This window comes from Chrysemys picta, chromosome 6, assembly GCF_011386835.1.
Source record: "Chrysemys picta bellii isolate R12L10 chromosome 6, ASM1138683v2, whole genome shotgun sequence".
NCBI lineage: Eukaryota > Metazoa > Chordata > Testudines > Emydidae > Chrysemys > Chrysemys picta.
Genome location: NC_088796.1, coordinates 20,563,827 through 20,587,220, shown reverse-complemented (window position 1 = coordinate 20,587,220; position 23,394 = coordinate 20,563,827). Strand labels below are relative to the sequence as shown.

At 42.3% G+C, this 23,394-nt stretch overlaps 1 protein-coding gene across 1 annotated transcript in view; it reads right to left on the bottom strand.

Moving 5' to 3' along the window:
- Nucleotides 1-1,567: 1,567 nt before the first annotated feature.
- ONECUT2 (one cut homeobox 2) overlaps nucleotides 1,568-23,394 on the bottom strand; it is a 43,260-nt gene continuing 21,433 nt past the window's right edge. Inside the window, exon 2 of the mRNA XM_005296830.4 lies at nucleotides 1,568-2,296. Within this exon, the coding sequence (XP_005296887.1) occupies nucleotides 2,010-2,296 (287 nt within the window). The 3' untranslated portion in view covers nucleotides 1,568-2,009. The remainder of the gene's footprint in view (nucleotides 2,297-23,394) is intronic.

The window sequence follows — 23,394 nt, the reverse complement described above, 5'->3', positions numbered from 1 at the left end:
AATTGATTACCTTTACACAGATCAATGGTGCTATAAGCATTTTAGCCGTGCAAGAGGAGATAATGAACTGAAACAAAAGTTGTGAGAAATCCTCATCTTTGGTATTGTAGCTGTTGAGGTTTCGGTTGCTCTGTTCCTTGTTCTTTTGAAAAAACTGCATAGGCACAAATTAAAGACAATCTTCAACTTTAAGATTACTGAGTTGTCAGATGAAGCAGCACTCACATTGGCTTTACTTTGTTTTCATTCTTGTCAACCCTTTCTTTGAAATCTGCTTCCTAAAATGTCCAAGATGTCTGTCAAACACAGTGTGTTGTGTTGTTTTTGTTTCCTGACGTGCTTCCTTGGTTTTTTTATTTTATTTTATTTTATTAAAATGGAACAGTTTGTTGCAGAAGAAGTAGGTGCAGAAAAAGTTTCTTTGGTTTCGATTAAGTAGTACATAAAAAAGTCTCAAGTGTCTTTAAAGAATCATTACAGCGTTTGGCTTGCTTTTGAACACTCAATTGGTGTTTCAAAAGGGGCCATTCACTGGTAAATATGCACATCAAGTGACCATAACAATTTCAGTGATAAGGATTGTTTATGCTCTTTGAAGACTACTGTAACTGCAGCTAGTATGGCCCTGTTAGCTCTGCTACTCCACTCACGACTTTGCTAATTTTGTCAGCATCCACTTTCTGCTCAATTGTACAGCAAACTAAAATGATAGAGTTGTACTTTTTTTGGAGTTTGCAAGGTTTTCTGATTTCTAAAATAATCACAATACTATGATGATGATGAAAATAAATGGCAAGTTATAAATGTCTTTGGCTTGCAATATACTGCATCTTTGGTGTACTGTGTTCTCTTCAGGTTAAATGAATTGGTAATGGAGATGTGATAGATTTTGATGTGATATTTAAGTCATATGCAGCACATCTAAATGGTCAGTGACATCCTGAAAGTGGATGCTTTTTTTCTGCTAAGAAAATACCAAGGAACTCTAATACAGAATGCATCAATTTAAAAAAAAACACCTAAATAGACTTCAGTAACAATGAAATAAGGAGAAACTACATGCTAATAACTAAAAAGGACATACTGATGACCTAAGGAAATGTAGCTCTCTCAAAGTGTTGTGTTTGCTCCATGCACTGTAGCAGTTAAATTGACCTCCTGAGTGTGCATCTGCATTATGTACAAACACAGAATTTGTGACAAACAGCAAAATGTGCTTGAAGCTTGTGTGGTCACATACTTTTCATTAACAACTTCATAAATTAGAGTGTCTTGAAAGAACAGATGTAGCAAGTCCAGAACCGTTCTATTTCTGTATCTATTGTCTTTGTGCTTGATACTTTGAGCTCAAGTGAACTGAATTTTAGTGATCCAAGACCATGTGAGTGTTCACTGATAAGTTAAAAAAATAAACCCAAAACATAAAATTGGATCAATTTTTTTTCTAAAACATCTAAACAAAACAATGCCTGAGATTACAAAACAGGTTCTTGGATTTTTCAATTTTCATCTTTTAAGATTTGTGCTCAGTTCTCATGTTATCATGTTATGGGTGTAAGCTTTGGTATTTTGTGGTGTGGCAAGCCTAAGCATTTGGAAAACAAAGTAGGTCAGACATGTTTGCATTTCTGTTTAGCTACCAACTCTGGGCAATCCTGCAGTACTCCCATCGCCTTAAATGCTGGTCCATAGTTGAAGTCTTCATTGGCTCTCAGGAAAAATTTATGTCATGAATGACCCACTTATATTTTGGATATGCTTAGCCTGTCTTGAATGTAATACTATATAGAAAGAAATTAATTCGTGATTTGCGCCTTCTAAAACTGACTAAATAGCCATTAAAAAAGTGTCCTATGTTTACAACTAGACTAGAATTACTTTCCAAGAGAATTGTGCTTTCAAATCACCAGTGAAGGGCCCCACTCAGAATCCATACTTTTTCTTTCCTTTCATTCTTTTTTTCTCTTTTTTATGGTTGAGTTGTGCCTAATTTAGATTCCTTTCTTCAATCATGCTTTGGTACAAGTGCTGGAGGCTGAAGAGGATCCCCCTGTACTCAAATCATCCTGCCATTTCTCAAGGCTGCGTCTCCTAGCGTTCATGAAGAAGTTACTGACAGTGGTAAGTTCCAAGCCCAGCTGTTGGGAGATGGTGATCTGCATTTCTTTGGATGGACGTTTGTTCTCTTTGAAGATGGCAAAAAGTGTTCTGCGCTGGAGATCGGTGAAAACCAGACGAGATTTCTTCTGGGAATTGTTCCTGTCTTTATTCGGTTCTTGTTCTTTGCGTTTGCATGCTTGGGGAACCAGAAGGAAAAAAAAAAAAGAGAGAAAGAGAGAGAGAAAGAATCAATGTATGCATAAGTACCAATAAACTGAGCTGGTGATACATTGAAAACATTGATAAAGCTGTACAGTGGATGTAAACTGTTAAACTTTATTGTGCAAATTGCAGCGCTGTCAATAACCACCGTTCTCAGGTTCATCTCTTAAGAATGTGAGTCACTGATATGCCTAGTGTGGGCAGTAAAACCAAAGAGATCAATGATCTGAATTAATACTGAGTAAACAATTAGTACTTGAAAAAGCTTTCTAGGAGGAATTATATGGGGGTGACTTTGGTCCCAATCACAGCTGAAAGGCCTGATTTTTCAAAAGTGACTAATGATGTTGAGTTACTCCAATTCTAGGTGCGGAGCACCCATCCACTGAAAATCAGGCACCCACAAGGTGTCATCCAAAAATTAAGGCTCCCAAAATCATTATACTCTTTAAAAATGGTAGGCTTTTAGGTCTATTCCTATTATAAATGGCCCCCTTTAAGAAACATATAACTCCCCCATAAATTTTGCTTCATGATCTGACATGTAGAATACAAAATTTCAGCCTAGAAAAGAAAATTCAAACCATATCTGTCTCGTCTTTCCCAGTAGCTAACAGAAAGCTTCACTGTTTTCAGATACTTTTTGGGTGCTCTTATAACACACAACAGGCTCAGATTTTATTTTGCGAATGAAATTGTGGAGGCTGTTATTCCATTATGTCAAGTAAACCATTTAGGAAGTGGATCCATGCACAGAATAAATACAAAATGGAAATGACTATTATATGCATGCAGAGCATGTACTCCATTGGCATGTTGGGGCAAAGAGCCTTTTCTTAGGCCTAAAATTACATATGCACTCCAGTAAACTGCAAAAGGCACTGCACTGCAGTGGTGAGGTGAAGGCATGAAAATCTGCTGTGTAAATGTACAGGAGAAAGGTAGAGAGCTGAACCAACATAATCCACTCCCACCTCCCTTCTTACAAAGCCTCACCACACAGACACCATCCATCTGGAGCTCTGTGGATTGAAAGGATATGTCAGCATGGTAGCAGTTTGAATCTAGCCGACAGCCCTCTACACTATTATCTGCCAGCAAATCAACGTAATTTCCATGGGAAATTCCGGAGGGAGTGAATGATGACAGTTCCAGCATTAATTCCTGCTGCATACCTTGAAGGGGGAGCAGAAAGCCATGGACTCACCAAGGTTAGGAAGGGATGCTCACAGTTTAGCATGGAAAGTAGACTGTCTGCAAAAATCCCCTAAAAATCTATGGAACTTCCCCCCCATAGATCTCAAGACATATGTTTGGAAAGAGGATTATGTCTAACTCCTATGCCTTGAACTATGATGTCTGGGCCAGATTTTTAAAGGTATTTTGGTGCCTAAAGATGCAGATGGAGGCCTAGTGGGATTTTCAAAAGCACTTAGGTGTCTAACTCCCGTACAATTCCTAGTGTGAAAATCCCCCTTGGCACCTATCGCATCTTTACCCACTGAAATACCTTTAAAATTCTGGCTCTCTGTGCTCTGCCCTCTATTTAATTTCCCCTAGCTTTTCTCTTCCTGTGTGTTGTCATGAGAGAGGATGGTTTGGCCCCAAATGCTGTCAGACACCTGTGTTCCTAACTTGAAATGTGGAAAAGGAGAGGAAGCATTGTAGAGGACAGGCCAGGACTAGGCCTCTGAAGAGCTGTGTTCCAGTCCCAGCTCTGCCATAGACTTCTTGTGTGCCCTTGGGCAAACCATTTAATCTCTTTGGGCCTCAGCTTCCCACTCTGTAGAAGAGGGGACAAGGAATACCTAGTTAACAGTGATGTTGGGAGACTTAATTCATTAATGTTTCTAAGGCGCTTTGAGATCCTCACACGGAAGGCCCTATAGGAGTGCAAAGTATTATTACTTTTTTATAAATTACTCATTCACACCATTTAAAGCTCTTGTAGTAGATGCAAATCTGGAAGGGGTGAAGTGGTTTGGAATAAAATTATAACTAGCAATGCAAACTTTTACCCCAAACTTCAGCCGAATTAAACCTTTTTTGAAATTTAGAACTGTCCGGGTACTTTTCTCCACATCTCCTGTTATTTGTCATTTTCATCCATATCTGCACCTGCCACAACCAGGAAAAGAGCTGCTGAAACATCCCAAGAGTTGTGGTGCTATTTATAGCCCAGCTGGGGACAAGAAGTACCAGAAATCTGTCAAGCATGTTTATTCTCTTGAGATTTCCAGGCACATTTTGCAGACTTGAGATGTTCCAATAGAGTTCAGCTAAGAATCAAAAGTCTTGATGTTTATCAGACCATGAGCTAAACTTCTGAACCTTCTGAAGTTCCTGCATTGCTACTGGGAATGTGTAGCATGAATGAGACATAGAGGTCAACACAGTCTTTTAATATTATTCAAATGGAAAGCAGACCTAGAATTCAGCAATTTTATTTTGGACTAGCCTAGTCCAAACTCTCCACAAAAACCAAACCAATCAACCAAAACCCAAGAACTCCAAACAAAAAAAACCCCAGTTCCCCATATCAAATTATAAATCCCTCAAATGATAAGCAGATTATATGTTAATTATTTAATATTAAAAACACAAAACCAAGAAAATTCAGTTAAAACTACCCCCCCATTTAAAAGGTACGTTTCATGATGCAATATCCTTCTTATTTATTTATTTGTGCAGTATGAGGTGATCTAGACGCAGTGCTTGCATTCTATGATGCTGAGCATTATGAAGAACCCCTAGATAGCTACATTAGATAGAGAATTATTAGCATGCCCTTTAAAACCTTGATTCAATCAGTCTCAAAATAATATTTTTTGATCAACAATTTAAAGGGACACTGTCAAGGTCAGTAGGCCCGAAATGTCACTCACCTTTTCTTCTCCTCTGTCTGTCTACAAACTCTATGCAATTCTTTCTGGCTTTGATCCTGCAAGGTGCTGAACACTCTGGCCCTGATCCAGCAAAGCACTTAAGCACATTCTTAGTTTTAAATACATGACTCATCCCATGGAAAGCAATGAGGCTAATCACACTGTTAAAATTAAACACGTGCTTGAATTCTTTGCTGGATTAGGACCAGAAAGCTCAGCACCTTGCATGATTCAGCTAGGTATGTCAGTTCAAACCTCCCCCTCAAAATCCCAAATGCTTCAATGATCTTCTTATGAAACAGGAAAGATCAAGAGCAGGTGCCCCAAATTCAGGAGCAAGGCTACAATAACAAATCAATTTGTGTGTGACAGAAGCCAAAATTTTGTAGTATGAAACCAGATTTCAGTTTCAAGCTTCTATGGATTACTGTAAATCGCAGTTAGAAGAAAAAACATGAGATAACCCCTTTATGGCATTTTTTGCTATTGCTAAAAAATCTACAACAAGTGTTTGCCTGCTTGGGGGTAAAGTATCTGTGATAGCCTCCCATTTCATAAACCTTTTTTTTTTTTCAAAATGGAATTGTTTTCCAACCAGTCCTATTAGGAATTAACATTTCCTTCCTAAATCACCACCCCACCACGCTCCGCAAGGGACCCTCTCTCCAGCCCAACCCCAGCCTCCTAGCAATCTGAGCAGAGACACCATGCCCAACTCTCCCTTCTAGCTGTAACAGAGAAACTAGTTATTTGATTCACACCCAGTAAAGAAACAGGTTTTATGGTTAGGTTAAAATCCAAATTATGCTATGAGGCTCAACAAAACCCTATTTAGAGCTGGTTTGCTTGAAACTCATCACAGGTTCTTCACGCCAACTGATGCCCTCAGATTAATGTAAGGCTAGTGGGGTTGCCCAGGTGTCGCTGAGGGCACAATCTGAAGATAATGGGTGGCAGAGGTGTGGCTGATGACATAATTTGGCCCGCATATTACAATGAATATGGAACCCTAGAAGGCTCTTTTTACAATGTCATTTGTTAGGGTGGATCAGCCGTTTAGTGACAAAATTCCGTCATAGGCCTAAGGGCCATAGCAGGCCCTAAGTCAGTGGAATCAGTGTTTCCACTGTTCTGGATAAGGCAAATGTGGAGTGAGACAGCTGAGGAACTCCATATAACTAGCTCCATGCTTGCTATTCATACAGCAGAATACAGTGGGCCTTTGCATCAGGCTGAGGAGAGCTGGGGGGCTGCTTCTCCTCTGATACCAGTTTTACAGTAGCAAAACCATTTACTTCAATAGTTACTCCTATTTTTCACTGGCGTAAGTAAGAGGAGAAGGGGGTGCCCAGGTGTCATGGCTCCAGTTTCAGCCTGGGGCTGCAGACCTGCCCTGTGTCCTGCCTGCAGGATGGACTGGATTCTGTACACCACAACAGTGCATATAGGCTGTTCTGCATATATGTTCTGCCACCTCGTACATGGCCCGTCCACAGCTCTCTGGATGGCCCATGACAGTTTGGTGCAGCACAGGGCGATTACAGACTTGGGGCCCCATAGGAAAGCATTTGGAACTTCTCCTTGTGCAGACTAAGCTGGAGATACTGCCTGTGACTAGTCTATGAGGCTTTCCATAGGGAGTCATTGAAGCATCTGCTTGTCTGGGCCGATTAGAGTGGGATGGAAGCAGCCTCCAAAGCATCTGACTCTTCTGATGGGCTAAACTCCCTCTGCAGCCTAAGTGGGGAATGGGGGAGCCTCCTAACAGGACCACGGTCAGCAACGTAAATGGAAATGAACGTTCATGCACAAACCCAATTAAATATTGTCATATGCACAAACGAGCTCCACAGCGCAATCCCAGTTGTGCACCCAACTGAGCAATCAGGTGTACAATGTGCCCTATTCAAACAGGTGTAGGTGGATGCAATTCCATTAACTCCAATTGACTACAGTATAGTGATGGTACTGCAGTTCAAAACATCTCATAATCTAAGGCCTGGTCTACACTAACCCCCCAATTCGAACTAAGGTACGCAACTTCAGCTACGTGAATAACGTAGCTGAAGTCGACGTACCTTAGTTCGAACTTACCGCGGTCCAGACGCGGCAGGCAGGCTCCCCCGTCGACTCCGCATACTCCTCTCGCCGAGCAGGATTACCGGAGTCGACGGGGAGCACTTCTGGGTTCGATTTATCGCGTCCAGACAAGACGCAATAAATCGAACCCAGAAGTTCGATTGCCTGCCGCCGAACCAGCGCGTAAGTATAGACATTCCCATAGAGTCATAGAAGATTAGGGTTGGAAGAGACCTCAGGAGGTCATCTAGTCCAACCCCCTGCTCAAAGCAGGATCAACACCAACTAAATCATCCCAGCCAGGACTTTGTCAAGCCGGGCCTTAAAAACCTCCAAGGATGAAGATTCCACCTCCTCCCGTAGATAACCCATTCCAGTGCTTCATCACCCTCCTAGTGAAATAGTTGTTCCTAATATCCAACCTAGACATCCCCCACTGCAACTTGAGACCATTGCTCCCTGTTCTGTCATCGACCACCACTGAGAACAGCCGAGCTCCATCCTCTTTTGAACCCTCCCCTTCAGGTAGTTGAAAGCAGCTATCAAATCGTCCCTCACTCTTCTCTTCTGCAGATTAACAAGCCCAGTTCCCTCAGCCTCTCCTTGTAAGTCATGTGCCCCACCCCCCTGATCATTTTCATTGCCCTCCGTTGGACTCTCTCCAATTTGTCCACATCCTTTATGTAGTGGGGGCCCCAAAACTGGATGCAATACTCCAGATCTGGCCTCACCAGTGCCGAGTAGAGGGGAATAATCACTTCCCTCAATCTGCTGGCAGTGCTCCTACTAATGCAGCCCAATATGCCATTAGCCTTCTTGGCAACAAGGGCACACTGATGACTCATATCCAGCTTCTCATCCACTGTAAACCCCAGGTTCTTTTCTGCAGAACTGCTGCTTAGCCAGTCAGTCCCCAGTCTGTAGCAGTGCATGGGATTCTTCTGTCCTAAGTGCAGGACTCTGCATTTATCCTTGTTGAACCTCATCAGATTTCTTTTGGCCTAATCCTCCAATTTGTCTAGGTCACCCTGGACCCTATCCCTATCCTCTAGCATATCTACATCTCCCCCCAGCTTAGTGTCATCCGCGAACATGGTGAGGGTGCAATCCATCCCATCATCTAGATCATTAATAAAGATGTTGAACAAAACCGGCCCCAGCACTGGGGCACTCCGCTTGATACCGGCTGCCAACTAGACATGGAGCCGTTGATTACTACCCATTGAGCCCAACAATCTAGCCAGCTTTCTATCCACCTTATAGTCCATTCATCCAGCCCATACTTCTTTAACTTGCTGGTAAGAATACTGTGGGAGACTGTATCAAAAGCTTTGCCAAAGTCAAGATATATCACGTCCACTGCTTTCCCCATATTCACAGAGCCAGTTATCTCCTCATAGAAGGCAATCAGGTTGGTCAGGCATGACCAATCTCCCCAGCAGCCTTATATAAACTGTGAACTACAGAGGTGACGGAATAGACATATTCATGATAATAGGTGCTGGAACTAGAGGTGCTAGGGGTGCTGCTGCTCCCTCTGGCTTGAAATGGTTTCCATTATACACAGGGTTTACAGTTTGGTTCAATGGCTCTCAGCACCCCCACTATACAAATTGTTCCAGCGCCCCTGTGCAGGATCCCACACAAGGGAGCCTGGGGTGAGGGAGTGTAATTACCTCACACTGCCCATTACCCATCTCACAAAGGAAAGGAGGAAGCCACCCAAGAGCAATTCCATCCACACCTGTCAGAATTCATGAGGGTGTGTGGGTCAACAGATCAATTACATCAAAGGCTGCTAATGGATCTTAAAAAGTTCAGTATAGATAGCTGATTTTTTATCCATTAGCAGGAGGAGAACTTCTAGCAGAAAAACCAATGTCATCTTCATAATGTGTCCAAGGCTAAAACTAGACTGATAGAGGTATCTGCACAAAATCCATGTTTTGACATGCTTAGGTAACATGCTAAGACCAAAATATTCCTATTAGATAAGTGATTGGATTTGCAGATGTGCTGTTGGAGCTAACCTAACCTTAGGCACCTACGTTTGAAAATTTAGCATCTCTGGAACTGAGAACGGAATTTGGCTTGTCTGCCTCCCTTTACACCGGATGGAAAGGGGTATAAACTAAATTGACGTTCAGGGAGGTGCATCCACCTGCACCTGTTGCAATAAGGCACAGCTGCGCGCTTGATTGCTCATTTGGGTACAGAGCTGGGATTCCACTGACAAGATCATTTCTGCACATCAAAATATTTCTTTGCATTTGTGCAAGAAGGTGTGCACTTAATTCAGGGTGGCCGACCTGTGGCTCCGGAGCCACATGCGTCTCTTCAGAAGTTAATATGAGGCTCCTTGTATAGGCTCCGGGGCTGAGCTACAGGCGCCAACTTTCCAATGTGCTGATGGGTGCTCACTTCTCAACCCCTGGCTCTGCCACAGGCCCTGCCCCCACTCTACCCTTTCCCATCCTCTCCCCTTAGCCTGCAGTGCCCTCGCTCCTCCCACCCACCCACCCCCAGCCTCCTGCATGCCATGAAACAGCTGATTGGGAGGTGTGGGGAGGGAGGGAGAGGTGCTGATTGGCAGGGCTGCCGGTGGGTGGGAGGCGCTGGGAATGGGGCGGGGGAGCTAATGGGGGGCTGCTGATGTATTACTGTGGCTCTTTGGCAATGTACATTGGTAAATTCTGGCTCCTTCTCAGGCTCAGGTTGGCCACTCCTGACTTACACCAGTTTTATACCAATATAACAGAATTAACTTCAGTGGAGTTACTCCTCTTTTACACTGAGTGTAAGATCAGAGTCAGGTCCTGTGAAATGCAATTCTTTGTCTCTACCTGTATTTTTGGATTAGATTGTAATTCAGAGTCACTATTGCCTCTTTGATTTTCCTCCCTTCCCTGCCCGGCCACTCCTGCCCACCTATGCTGAATGAGGATTGGGCATGCAGGAGGCTGCTCTCACTCCCCATGCTGTGACCTGCAGTGCTCTTAGTCTATGCTGAGGAGTAAGGAAAGGAATGGTCACAATTCTGCCCTTACTTATGCCAGAGTGACAAGCTAGGTGTGGTAATATTTTTAATTGGACCAACTTCTGTTGGTGGAAAGGACGAGCTTTTGAGCTTCACAGAGCTCTTCATTATGCCAGAATGACAGCTGACACGTCAAATGCGGGGATAGTGAATGCATTACTCAGAGACTTTAAGTGGGAATTAGTGCATGTGGCATGATTCCCTTTCATGCAGCAACCGAGACTTCAGTGTAAGTCATAGTGGACCCATAACTGTATATGGACCCTATGCATGTCCAGGAGGAGAGATTAACTGTAAAATTAAGCAAAGTCAGGGCAATACTTGCTATCCACGCCTCCCGCTCCAGAGTTGATGGCATGTAAGAGATGCAGCACTTCTGTAACAGGGATAGACTAGTGGGGAAAGGGTGCTCAGGGAGTGCCTCTCTGACAATCCACCAGTGCAGGACACTTTCCTGGAGCTTTTGAGTGCTAGGAGGAGACCTTACTAACAAGCCTGCTGGTGATCCATAGACCCTCGGGGTATATTCTGCTGGTTTGAAGCCATGGTTTCTTACCCCTTTTTGCACATGATGCAGCACATACCTGAGTGGGAGCACATATATTTCCATTTCAGAGCAGAGGTAACATGCAATACAGCATGTAGCCCCCTGGTCACAATGAGTCACCCTACCTTACCTCAGGAGGGTGGCTCTGAGACCTACAGCAAAGCCAATTCCCTTTGTCCTCCTCCGGTATGTGGCCACTAATAACAAAAGGAGTATTTTGTCCAGAATTTGGAAAGTGCTTTTGGCTGGAAAAGACCATTTAAATGTGTAATGTTATTATTATATTATTCTGGTACTAGAGATGGGCCTGAACCAAACCCCCAGGTTATTATTATTTGTATTACAATAGTCAACAAAAGTTGGAGTCCTGTTGTGCTAGGCACTGTATGTATACAAAGCACGAGACTGCCTTGCCTCGAAGAGCTTACACATTTAATAGACAAAAGAGAAGGGAAGTGCTATCATTTCCATTTTCAGATGAGTAATGGAGGCACAGAGAGACTAAAGACCAGAATTTCAAAAAGAGCTCACCACCCACAGAGAGCACCAGAACTGCAAAAGAGTTCAGCAGATGGGGTGTTGCGATCATTTGAAAATCTAAGTGTAAGTGTCACAATGGTAGCAGCTGGGTGCTGAGCTCTTTTGAAAATCCGGGCCCAGGTGTCTTGCACAAGGTCAAAAAGGAAGTTTGTAGCAAAGCCAGGAATTAAATCCTGATCTCTTGAGGCCTAGTGCTGTGCCTTATCACAAAACAGTCCTTTCTCTCAACAGTCATGAGCTTTGGGCAAGTTCTGATTGGGATTCAGCGCCCCACCTAAGTTTTCCCACTGGCCTCTTTTTCCATAACAGGACTAAACTATATCCCTAAATCTAAACACCGCAAGCCCTGGGAAAGTTTAGACCTGGATCCAGAATTTCATGACTCTGACTGATGAATCAGAACTCCAGATCCAAACACCCCCAAACTTTGGAAAAGCTCAGGTTGGATCTGAATGGTGTAGCTTTGGGCCTTCTCTAATTATCACAACAAATAAAACAAAGCTCTTTCTTCTATTTATGATAAAAATAAATGTCCCCTACCCTCATTTATCTAATTTCCATGATATTTCCAGGTCTTATTTCTCCACTTATCTTATCATTTTACATCTCTGCTTCCCCCAGGTTCCTTTTTGTATTATATTGTAACTTCTTTTTAACCTTGGTTTGGGAACTAATGACTTTTACTTTGGTGGGGGAAGATTATGGAAATTATGGATTTGTGGGACAGAAATAATTTTTTTCACAAATTTCTCCTCCTCCCCCCCAAGTTCTATTGAACTAATGTATTTGGGGCAAGGAGTGGAGAGTAGAGCAAGAGGGGAAAGTATGTAATTGATGGTGTTTTTTGTTTGTTGTGCTGGGGAGCATATTCCAGTATTTAGTTCAGGAAATGTCTCATGCATGATGAAGAGTGACCAAATTTTTTTAAATGAGCCCTTTATTAAAATGTTGACAGCATGTCACTGCCTCCATACACTTGGCTGCAGCCTGTTCTCTCCTGTTGCTTTTTATATTTTATAACGCTTCTTCCTTTTTCCATTCGTCATGTCATCTCACTATCTAAATTTTTCCTTAATTTTTATTTCAGGTTAATTTCTTTCATCTATTATTTCTCTCTCCACTTATCCAACTGGTTTTTTTCCTCCTCTCTTTCTTGCTCTCTCTCTCTATTTTTCTCCATTCTGACTGTACCGTCTCTCCATGTTTTTCTTTTCTTACCTCTTCTTTCCTTAGTTCTTCCTCTTAGTTTTGTCCCTTTTTCTCTCCCTCTATCTTCTGCCATCCTTTTCTTCCTCAGCATCATGTGATATTTTGCACGAATTCTCTTGCGTGATATGGTACAAAACTATATTTTGTATGGCACATTTAATGCAAACCATATCCCAAAACACTTTACACTATTCTTTTACATAAACACAACTTTTCCTGTGATATTACTTTGGAAACACAATGGTCCTGATTCTGATCTCACACTGGTTTTACACTGGTGTAATACAAAGGTTTCAGTGGATTACTCCTGATTCATACTGGCGTACATCGGGGGAGAATCAGGCCCAATGAAAACAGAAGATTTCATTGTGATAATTTTGCTACAAGACAACCTTTTCCTCCAATCAACAGGAAGTCCAGAAAGGGAAAAAAGCATCCTGAAGTCTCTGACAGAGGTAAACATGCAATGACCTAATTCAGCCTTGGTGTAAGCTGGTGCCGCTACACTGGAGTAAATGGAACCTTAGGACATGTCTGGATTTCAGTCATGGACCAGATCTAAAGCACTAAAAGACGTTGTCTGGAATTTGAGGGTGGAGAATGTATGATTTAATAACTACTGTTTTTCCCTGCTAATGTGGTAAGGACTCATAGGAGGAACCTGGTTTGCCATCTGTTCCCCCAATGACCACTGAGCTCTCTCATCCCTCACCAAGACCTCTCCATGATCTCTCCTCCCCTCAACTTCTCCCAGTGCTTCCCCACAAGTTTTCCACTTGTCTAATCTCCAGCCCACTCCTTAGTTCTCCTCCTGATCCAGGGGTGGCCAACCTGTGGCTCCAGAGCCACATGCGGCTCTTCAGAATTTAAATGCGGCTCCTTGTATAGGCACCAACTCCAGGGCTGGAGCTACAGGCACCAACTTTCGAATGTGCCAGGGGGTGCTCACTGCTCAACCCCTGGCTCTGCCACAGGCCCTGCCCCCACTCCACCCCCTTCCCTGAGCCTGCAGTCCCCTCGCTCCTCCCCCCCCCCAGCCTCCTGCATGCCACGAAACAGCTGATTGGGAGGTGCGAGGAGGGAGAAGGGAGGCGCTGATCGGCAGGGCTGCCGGTGGGTGGGAGGTGCTGGGAGCAGGGGTGGGAGAGCTGATGGGGGGCTACTGACGTATTACTGTGGCTTTTTGGCAATGTACATTGGTAAATTCTGGCTCCTTCTCAGGCTCAGGTTGGCCACCCCTGTCCTGATCATTCTCTTCCCCACAAGTTCTGCCACCTATGAATTCCCTGCTTCTAAACTCTCTCCTTATTCCTGCTGGAGCTCTCCATAAACTCTCTTTCAAACTCAAGCTCTTTCCCCCTGAGAGGTCTCTTCTGTACCCCAAAGCTCTTATTCCACCCTTAAGCTACCAGATAATGCTATCCAAGATAATATTTTATTATATGTCTGAGAGAAAAAGAAGGTTTTAATGTAGTCACACTGGATTTTTCCCTATTGTATTTTACTTAGTCTTTTGTCTCAAATCCAATTCAATGATATGCTAATGAAAGGCAAGGAATGTGATGAGCTCTTACATATTCACTGCAGTTTGTAATAGGGTTTGGGACATTGGGAGGACTATGATATTTTCTAACATCACTAATTTATGCCCAAAGACATTCTGTGTATTACAGTTATTGGTATCTAATAATAAATAATGCAAAGCTACGTGCTTCTCAATGCATTCAGTAAATACTTTCCTTGAACTGTTAAGTTTGCTCTTGAAAAGGAACCATAAAGGCAAATGTTTTTCCTTGATGTGCATTTATCAGAAAGAAAAAATGAAGTGGGAACTCTCTTGTGAGATACAGTTATTGTATTGCCTACAGAGCGAGAGTCATTTTTAAGGAGGGAGAGGAAGGAGCCATCTTGATTTTAGAAAAGTCTTGATTTTATGTACTAGAGTTAATAGGTAGTTGGCAACAACTGTGAGCTTTAACTGTGGACATTTGGAGCAAAAAATGCAGATGCATCTTTCTTTGCACTAGACTGCACTGGAGAAAATAGGAGTTTCTATAGGAACACTTTGAAAAAGGTCATAGCCTGACTCACCACTGTATTACTCCAGTTTTACACATGCATAATACCATTGACTTCAATGGAGTTACACTAGCATAAAATGGTAGCAGAACAGTGGTGAATCAGGCCCTCAACATTTTTCTGTAAAAGAAGGACCATACTTCCTAAATAAGGACAGTGGGTTTGATTTAGAAAACAAAAAACTAAATAATGGGATCTGAAAATAGCAGAACTTTAAAAAAAAGATCAACAGAATTAAAAAAACCCAAAGAGTTTATCATGATTGCATTCTTATAGATATTAGATATTAAGGAGCTGGAATGCAGAATCAAAGTGGGAAGTCTGCAGTTCAGTGTGGGTGAGATAGGAGCAAATGGAACCAGTCTAGCAAGCTGTGCAGTTATGTATTTTTAATCAACCTTCATTGATTAAAAGATATATTTTTCCACTATAGAGAGACAGATTCTGATCTCAATTACAGTGGTTAAAATTTAGAATAATCTTCATAGTTACTCCAGCTTTTCACAGGTGTAATTGGTATCAAAATTTGGCCGAAGACTCCGGTTCTGACACAGGTGTCACTTGCACCACTGCAAACCCAGAGAAACTCCAGTGAAGTCAATGGAGTTAAACTGGTGTTAAACCCTGATCCAGTAAAGCACTTACACACAAGTTCAGATTTAATTCCATTGACTTCAGTGAGATGACTCCCAGGCTAGAAGTAAAGCATGTACTAAAGTGCTTTGCTGGATCTAGGACTCAGTGACAGCACAATAAGGCTCTCATTTTTTCCTTTCTAACATATACAGCAGCCATTACATAGCTTTGCTCCGAATATATTACTTTTATAAGTGAATGTAGTGTTCATGAAAGCTGCCTGAAGGATGAAGACTTCTGTTTATCAACTGAACAGGTACCGTAACTAACTATGAACAACAGTACAAACTTCCCCTCACTGCACCTGACCTGGTGGGATGAAGTCTAGGAGTGCGAGGGTAGTTCTTGTTCCAAGCTCATTCCATCCTTGGCCTCTCTACAGAGCTTGCCAAAAAGGCTGCCAGTTAGTATCATTTGCAGTGGTGATTTTGTGATGAGGCACCTGTGTCCAGTAAATCTAGACTGAGACCACCAAGTCATTCCATCTGGGCCACTGGATGGCTTTACGATGGTAATGACTTTTGGTCACTATCACCGAGGACTGGATACAAACTGATAATGTAGAGATGAAAATCTTCCTACCCTTCTACCCATCCTCTGAGCCAGCCAGACCACCCGGCATTGAGAATTTTACTATATTATATTACGTATTCCAGGGCATCTTTAAGAGACTAGTTTACTGTATATGTATCACATGATACATTCTGGAGTTGTAATTAGAACTGGACATATAGTGCAAAATACTCTTCCTCTAATATTTGTTCAGATTTTTAAATGAATCCGTTTTGTGCATGCCCATGCCCCTTTTCTATAAATATTCTAGTGAATGGGTTGTCTGGCAGGAATATTTGTGGAAAAAGTGAATTTAAAGCAAATAATGAAGAATGTTACAATTTGTTTTGAATTCTGGAACATATATATGTGCACCAGAAACTTGATTCTAAGAGCTATATTTTTTCCAGCAGAAACATCATGTGGCTATATATCCAGTCAAAACTAAACAAAATAACTCAAATTTTGAGTACTGAATATTCACAACAAATTGCTTGTGCACAATCTACAAAGCAAGAATTATCCATAGAAACTATTCACTACAAAACTTTAGATGTAAATAGTTAAGAGAGTACATGTATGACTGGAATTAAGGCAAATGCCATTTTGTCTGAAGCAATACAAAATACCAGCACTATATACCAGCACTAGTTTACAGGGAAAATTGTATGTCACTTTTCTTCAGTAATATCAAAAAGTACCAATTTGTTCAACAACCTAGAAATGTAAGAAAGATGAAAGCACAATGACAAAAATAGATACTTCTCTTCCTCCTCCTCCTCATCGTTGTTACTGTTATTATTTTATTATAGCAGTGCCTAGAGGCCTCCATTAAGATGAGGGCCCTACTGTGCTACATACACATAGAAAAACAGAGTCCCTCTTCAGAAAAGCTTATAATCCAAACAGAAAATGCAGACAAAGGGTTTGTGGAGGAGAAAGTATCAAGAATTATTCTGTCAAGGACCCAGTTTGTCTCTGACTGGCAAATGTGATAGGTGCAGCTGACATTCAATAAAACTTTTTTTGGAACAAATGTCTTGTTGCAATAAGTCACTCCACCGTCAGTTCAATGTCCATCCTCAGATCACTCTCCTGTAGTCATCTGCCCAGACTTAAGAGAAGAACACAGGAAACAAGAAGAACGTAATGCCTTTATGAGGCACTTCCCTGGAACAGCCAAATATGAGCATCATTAAGAAAAACAACATGGTGTGCCTCTCATAGATGTGGTGAAATTCTTCACAGAGTTATCAACTTTAATAACAATGCAGGAAGCCTGTCAATGCACAAAGATTTTTCTCAGAAGCAGAAGCTGCTGGAGCTTGAAAGAAAGGAAAAGAAATGTCATATGGGGCCATCCTGCCCTATGGTACTGTCATGAGGCTTAACCCCCATCGTCCGCAAGGCTAGCGAATGCACCCAATTACTCATGCTCTGCACCTATGGAGGTGAGTAGCTAATTGGCTCCTTGCCAGAGGGGACAGAGCTAAGCCATAATAAGTAGACTGACCGAGTTCAGTTGAGAGAAAGAGATGGCAGAGAAGACAGGTGTGTGTCTCGTTGAGAGAAGCCCAGGGTTAGGGTACACAGACAGAGGCAATGGGGCAGCACACTACAGGGCCAGCATAGGCTCCTGCAAGAGAAGCCTTGAGATAGGATCTGCTAGTGAATACACCCAATTAGGAACCTGAACCTGGGGAGATGAGTAGCTAATTGGCGCCTGGCCGGAGAGGAAGGAGCTCAGTTGAGAGAGAGATGACAGAGGAGGAGACAGGTGTGTCTGATTGAGAGAAGACCAGGGTTGGTGAAGGGTCAGAATCCATTAGCTATGGATGTAAGATCTTAACTACAGTTTCTCCTGAGGACTTTTCATATAGGCCCAGATTCCACAGCTTGGCTTGGGCTATGGGGGCTGGCTAACAGAGAACAATACATAGCTAAGAGGAAGCCGGGCTAAACAGTTAACCTTGTGTGTTTCAAGTCAGTGAGCGGAATCAGCATAACTCCGAATGTAATTGGGAATCCTTATAGATACATGAAGCGCTGAGAAAGGCCTGATGGTTACTCCCTAATGCAGGGAGGAGATTGTGGTACAATACCCCTCAGATTCCAGACAGAGTTCAGGGAGAGGCCCAATATAATTGACATGAGTTATGACACCCTCCCCTCACAGATGTATGCCAATCCTAGCCCACAGAAATGCAAGGGTAAACTTATAAACAATTGTTATTGTTAAGTACTAATTACTGCCTTTTTCATTTTAAATCTCCAGGAATGTACCTGTTGGTCAACTGGGAGAGCTGCTATCTCATTCCCCTGGACCCCAAAATTAGGATTTAACCTATACACTTTAATAGACACAGTTTGGGGGTAATTACCTGTGTTTCAGCAATATGGTAATTTGAGCCTTGGGCGGAACCATTCTGTAATCTTTTAGACCATTGGCTTATTGTGCTTATCTTGTCTTGCTGCTAGAACCTATCCAGAGGCTAGGGAAAACCCATCCCTGTCACTTCTCTCCACGCAATGAACACCATATATAATCTGCAGTAATTAATTGTTTTGCAGTGTCTCTGAGCCTGACAAGCAAAGGGACACTCCGCCAGCACTGTGCGTAATAAACTCCTGTGCTTGAATCTACATGGTGTGGATTATTGTTCTTTCAGTTGGGGTACACAGAGACAACAGGGGCAGTGCAGGCTATTGCAAAGGAAGCCCCGAGATAGGATCTGTGACTAGAGAAGACAAGAGGGTAGAGGAACTATTGAGTTTTGGCTGGATTTATGATACCCCGGAAGGGATGTGAAATTAGGTGACTTGGCTGAGGGCCGAGACCCCGACAACCTGGGGCCAGAGGGAGGTGGTTGGTAGGAGGGGCTGGAGCCAAAGATAGTGTCAACCTTCCACACTGACGCAAGTCAGTGAGCCCTGCCAGAGGTACACGTAAAAAGCCAGAGCAAGTGGTTAGACACTGTCTCCCTTCCCCACCAACCTCTGGCAATGTGACATACATTATTTTTGCAGGGGCTAAATTCACAAAGGCGCTTAAAAGCCTAACTGCTATTTTAGGTTTTTGTGTCCCAGACTTAGGCACCACTGGCGTTGACAAACCCCACTCTCGGCAGCCACCTAGCCCTGTAGGCACCTAAACTCACTTAGCCCCTAAGTTATTGCACACAAAGTTCCCTAGAGGCTATGTCTCTGCCTCTGAGCAGGTGCACAGCTGCCTTACTCTAAGCATCCAGATACCATAGCCCCAGCGAGATTCATGAACTGGGGGAAGATAGGTGCTTCCCTGCCTAACTTGCTTGCAGGGCCGAATCATGTATGTATGCTCAGAGCCACCTAACTGTACATCCTGCTGCTGCTGCTAACATTTAGGTGTCTGACTTCAGGAGAGGGTTCACAACTGTGAATCCCAAGTGAAGATAGGTGCCCCTCTGCAACTGAGTGTCCATCTCCCTGAGAGGGGCAGGGCTTAGCACATACCCCTTTCTTTGGTCTCTCCCATTGGCTATCTAAAGCGGTTCAGAAAGCTGGCTTGGTGAGGGGATGAGAGAGCTCAGTGGTCATTGGGGGAAAAGATGGCAAACCAGGTTCCTCCTTTGAGCCCTTACCACATTAGCAGGGAAAACCAGTGGTTTTTAAATCATACATTCTCCACCCTCAAATTCCAGACAACGTCTCTTAGTGCTTTAGATCTGGTCCATGACTGAAATCCAAACATGTCCTAAGGTTCCATTTACTCCAGTGTAGCTGCACCAGCTTACACCAAGACTGAATTAGGTCATTGCATGTTTACCTCTGTCAGCTTTCTTAGGCACCCGTCTATCCCCATTCATTGTATAGGGAACCTGGGCATCTAACTCAGCCTTTGTGAATCCCAGTGATTTTCTAGATGCCTAAATCCCTTTGTGAATCTAGCCCCAGGAATACACTATAACAAAATAATACTAGTGGTGGCAACTTGGAAATTCCAAACTCAATTGGGAAGCTAATGATAACATCCACGTTCCATATGAGGGCACTTATGTTTATTTAAAAACCTAAAAGTCCATTTTACATTCCGATGAGACACTTTTAGTGGCACCTGGATGTTCTATTTAGATGCTAATGTCTAAGATGAAGCCCACAGTTGTCAATGAATATAAGTTAGACTTCTCTGTTTTGGGGATGTTTTTGTCACAACCATAAAACTGATTAGAGAACCAGTAAAATGATTCACTGAAAATATAAAACATGCATGTCTGAAACTTTAAGGCATGACTGCTCTCACTCACACTGGTTTTATACTACTGTAACTCCAGTTATTAGTGATTCCTATTATTCATCATTCTTATTGCAGTAGTGCCTGGGGATCAAAGAACTCTGGAGCCTGATTGGGTTACATGCTCTACAAACACACAGAGAAATAGAGAATCCCTGCCTTCAAGAGCTTACAATCTAAATGTGACTTCAATAGATTCACTCCTGGTTTAAACCAATTTGAATTAGATCAGAACTGAGCCCAAGAGTTTCTGATGGAATATCTTCTTATTTAAAAAAAAAAAAACTATCATCACCGAGAAATCCATTTTAATCTATTTGCAATGACCCTCAAAAAAAGAGAAAATCAGAACAATTGTTCTGTAAATTCTATATAGAATAAGTCTGCAATGTGCAATATATTTTACTGTGGAAACTTATTTTATTAAAAAAAAAAAGACCCTGAAAAATGAGATTGGACTGGGATTTTCTTTACAAACAAACAAACAAACAAACAAACAAACAAACAAACAAGGGAATCTGTATGACATATGTAATTTTGAATATATAGTATTCATGGGGAAAAATTCAGTTTCATTGTGTTTATTATTGTTATTTTATTTTGTAAATCTTGATTTCTATTTTTTTTACATATGCTGGATTAAAGCACCTTTCTGAGCTGCCCCTTTCTGAGCTGGTTAGACCTGACTTTTGATAGAGATGTTCACATTTTTTGTACACTGCAATCACCTTCATGTTTCGTTATGTGCAATGGATATCTGTTTTCTAGGTGATTTTTATCTTGGCACTTCTGAAGGATAGAAAAGTGGCTGTCTGACTCCTAGCTTTATCCTAGCTAGGAACAATCCAGAATTTACACAAAGGCAGACTTATAAGAGAAGGAGTATCTCTCCTGGGGATCACATTCTTAGTTTGGCCTTTAGGCCCCATTTGTCTCCTTCGGTCTGACTTCCCTCTCATATCTGAAGGGTATGCACAGAACCAGCTCCCCTTAGTGTGATCTGCTTTGTGCTCAGCATGGTACAGCCTTTGCCACACCAAGCAGAGTTGTTCAGAGCTTATCTTCTTCCACTAGGTGAAGTCACTAATGCGAGCGGGAGCAGTCCTCCTAAGTCAATGAGCAGGCTCAGGGACACGGCTAGCCAGTCTTAATGACACTAATGCCTAATGACATTCTGGGCCTGATGAAGCAATACAAACTTAACTTTAAGCTCATTAATAGTCCCAGTGATTTAAATGGAACTACTCAAAGGGTTTGCACCCACTTCATTTAAGTCAATGGAAAAACTCCAGTTAACTTCAGTGGTAGACACTGGGGGCCAACGCATGTAAAGTTAAGCACGTGTGTCTCTTTGCAGGGTTGAGGCCCAGTGCTCAATGTTTTGCACAGTGGAGCCTTTATTCATGGACAAGAAATGTCATCAACTCTTGCATGCATTGCAACAAGGTGACCATATGTGTAAAAAGCGTAAGTGATTGAGTCATAAAAAATATATTAACTGGAAAGCTGAGGTAATTAGTGTGAAAAAGCTTTAATGAAACAGGCTTGGCATAGGCCACCATTGAGTACTACGAATTTACAGTGTTATTTGAATGTAGAAGCAAAAATATTATAGCAAAGCGTTAGTGTACTTTAACATCAGATATTATTGAGCTCACCCAAAAGTTACCTTTGGTTATAATAATTGCACACCAAAACACTATGTTAAAGGAACGTTATTTAAATTGCAAAGTCAAGCACTTGAAAGTTAGGGAAAGCTAGATTTACAGTTGCCTCTGTAACCTTAATTCTGTCTCTCTGTGTAGCTATCCTGTGCACTAAATGTGCACCTTGCATAGAAAACAAAAGACAGGGCCCTGAACTAACGAGTTCCCAATTTAGATTTTAGCCATGACGCAGCAAATGAGGAGAAAGGGATGAGAGTCTTGAGACCAGTCTAGGGCTACAACCATAAGATCATGTGGCTACTTAGCTTTGACATATGCACATCTTGTTGGTTCTCTTTTGTTTTGATTTTGAATAAAATAAAGCTTCAACTCAAAACCACACACATTAGTATAACCACAATAAAGTCTGCATATGGCAAGATGCATCATATATTAGGCCTGATTCGGGAAAGCATATAAGCATGTGAGCTGAGTAAGGGAAAGCACGTAGAGGCACTGCCCCAGGAGCAGCTCTGAGGCACAATCCCTCTGTTTGCTCGGTGGGGAGGGAACTGCATCCGCCTTTACAAGATGCAGCATCCTCCCCCTGTTAAGTCTAGGTTGGGTTGGAGGGATCTATATGGGTTTGCCTAGTCTGCATCCCTTCCTGTCTTCCTTACTGCCCAGTCAACTGCAAAGGGATGTAATGGGTGCACACAGCCCTTGCTGTTTCTTCTTTAAACACAAACTCCAACATAAACCTAATCCAATTCTGAACCCCTCCTCATTCCATCTCTAATGTTACATAAATGAAGCAAGGGAGCTTTAACCAGGTCTCTTGGGAGACTATTTAACAGTATAGAACATTTCACAGAGGGGCACTTTTCATATCCTCATCTGATATGTTCCTTTTTTAGACCATAAGAATAGCCATACTGGGTCAGACCAATGGTCCATCTAGTCCAGTATCCTGGCTTCTGACAGTGGCCAGTGCCAGGTGCTTCAGAGGGAATGAACAGAACAAGAAATCATCAAGTGATCCATCCCCTGTCGCCCATTCCCAGCTTCTGGCAAACAGAGGACAGGGACATTGCAGAGCATGGTTTTGTATCCCTGCCCATCCTGGCTAATAGCCATTGATGGCTCTATCCTCCATGAACTAATCTAGTTCTTTTTTGAATCCTGTTAGTGTCTTGGCCTTCACAACATCATCTAACAAATTGTTCCATAGGTTGACTGTGTGTTGTGTGAAAAAATACTTCCTTTTGTTTGTTTTAAACCTGCTGCCTATTAATTTAGTTGGGTGACCCCTAGTTCTTGGATGATGTTATGAAAAGGAGTAAATAGCACTTCCTAATTTACTTTTGCCACACCAGTCATGATTTTATAGACCTCTATTATATCCCTCCTTATTCCTCTCTTTTCCAAGCTGAAAAGTCCCAGTCTTTTTAATCTCTCCTCATATGGAAGCTGTTCCATATCCCTAATCATTTTATTGCCCTTTTCTGTACCTTTTCCAATTCTAATATATGTTTTTTGAGATGGGTGACCACATCTGCATGCTGTATTCAAGATGTGGGCGTACCATGGAT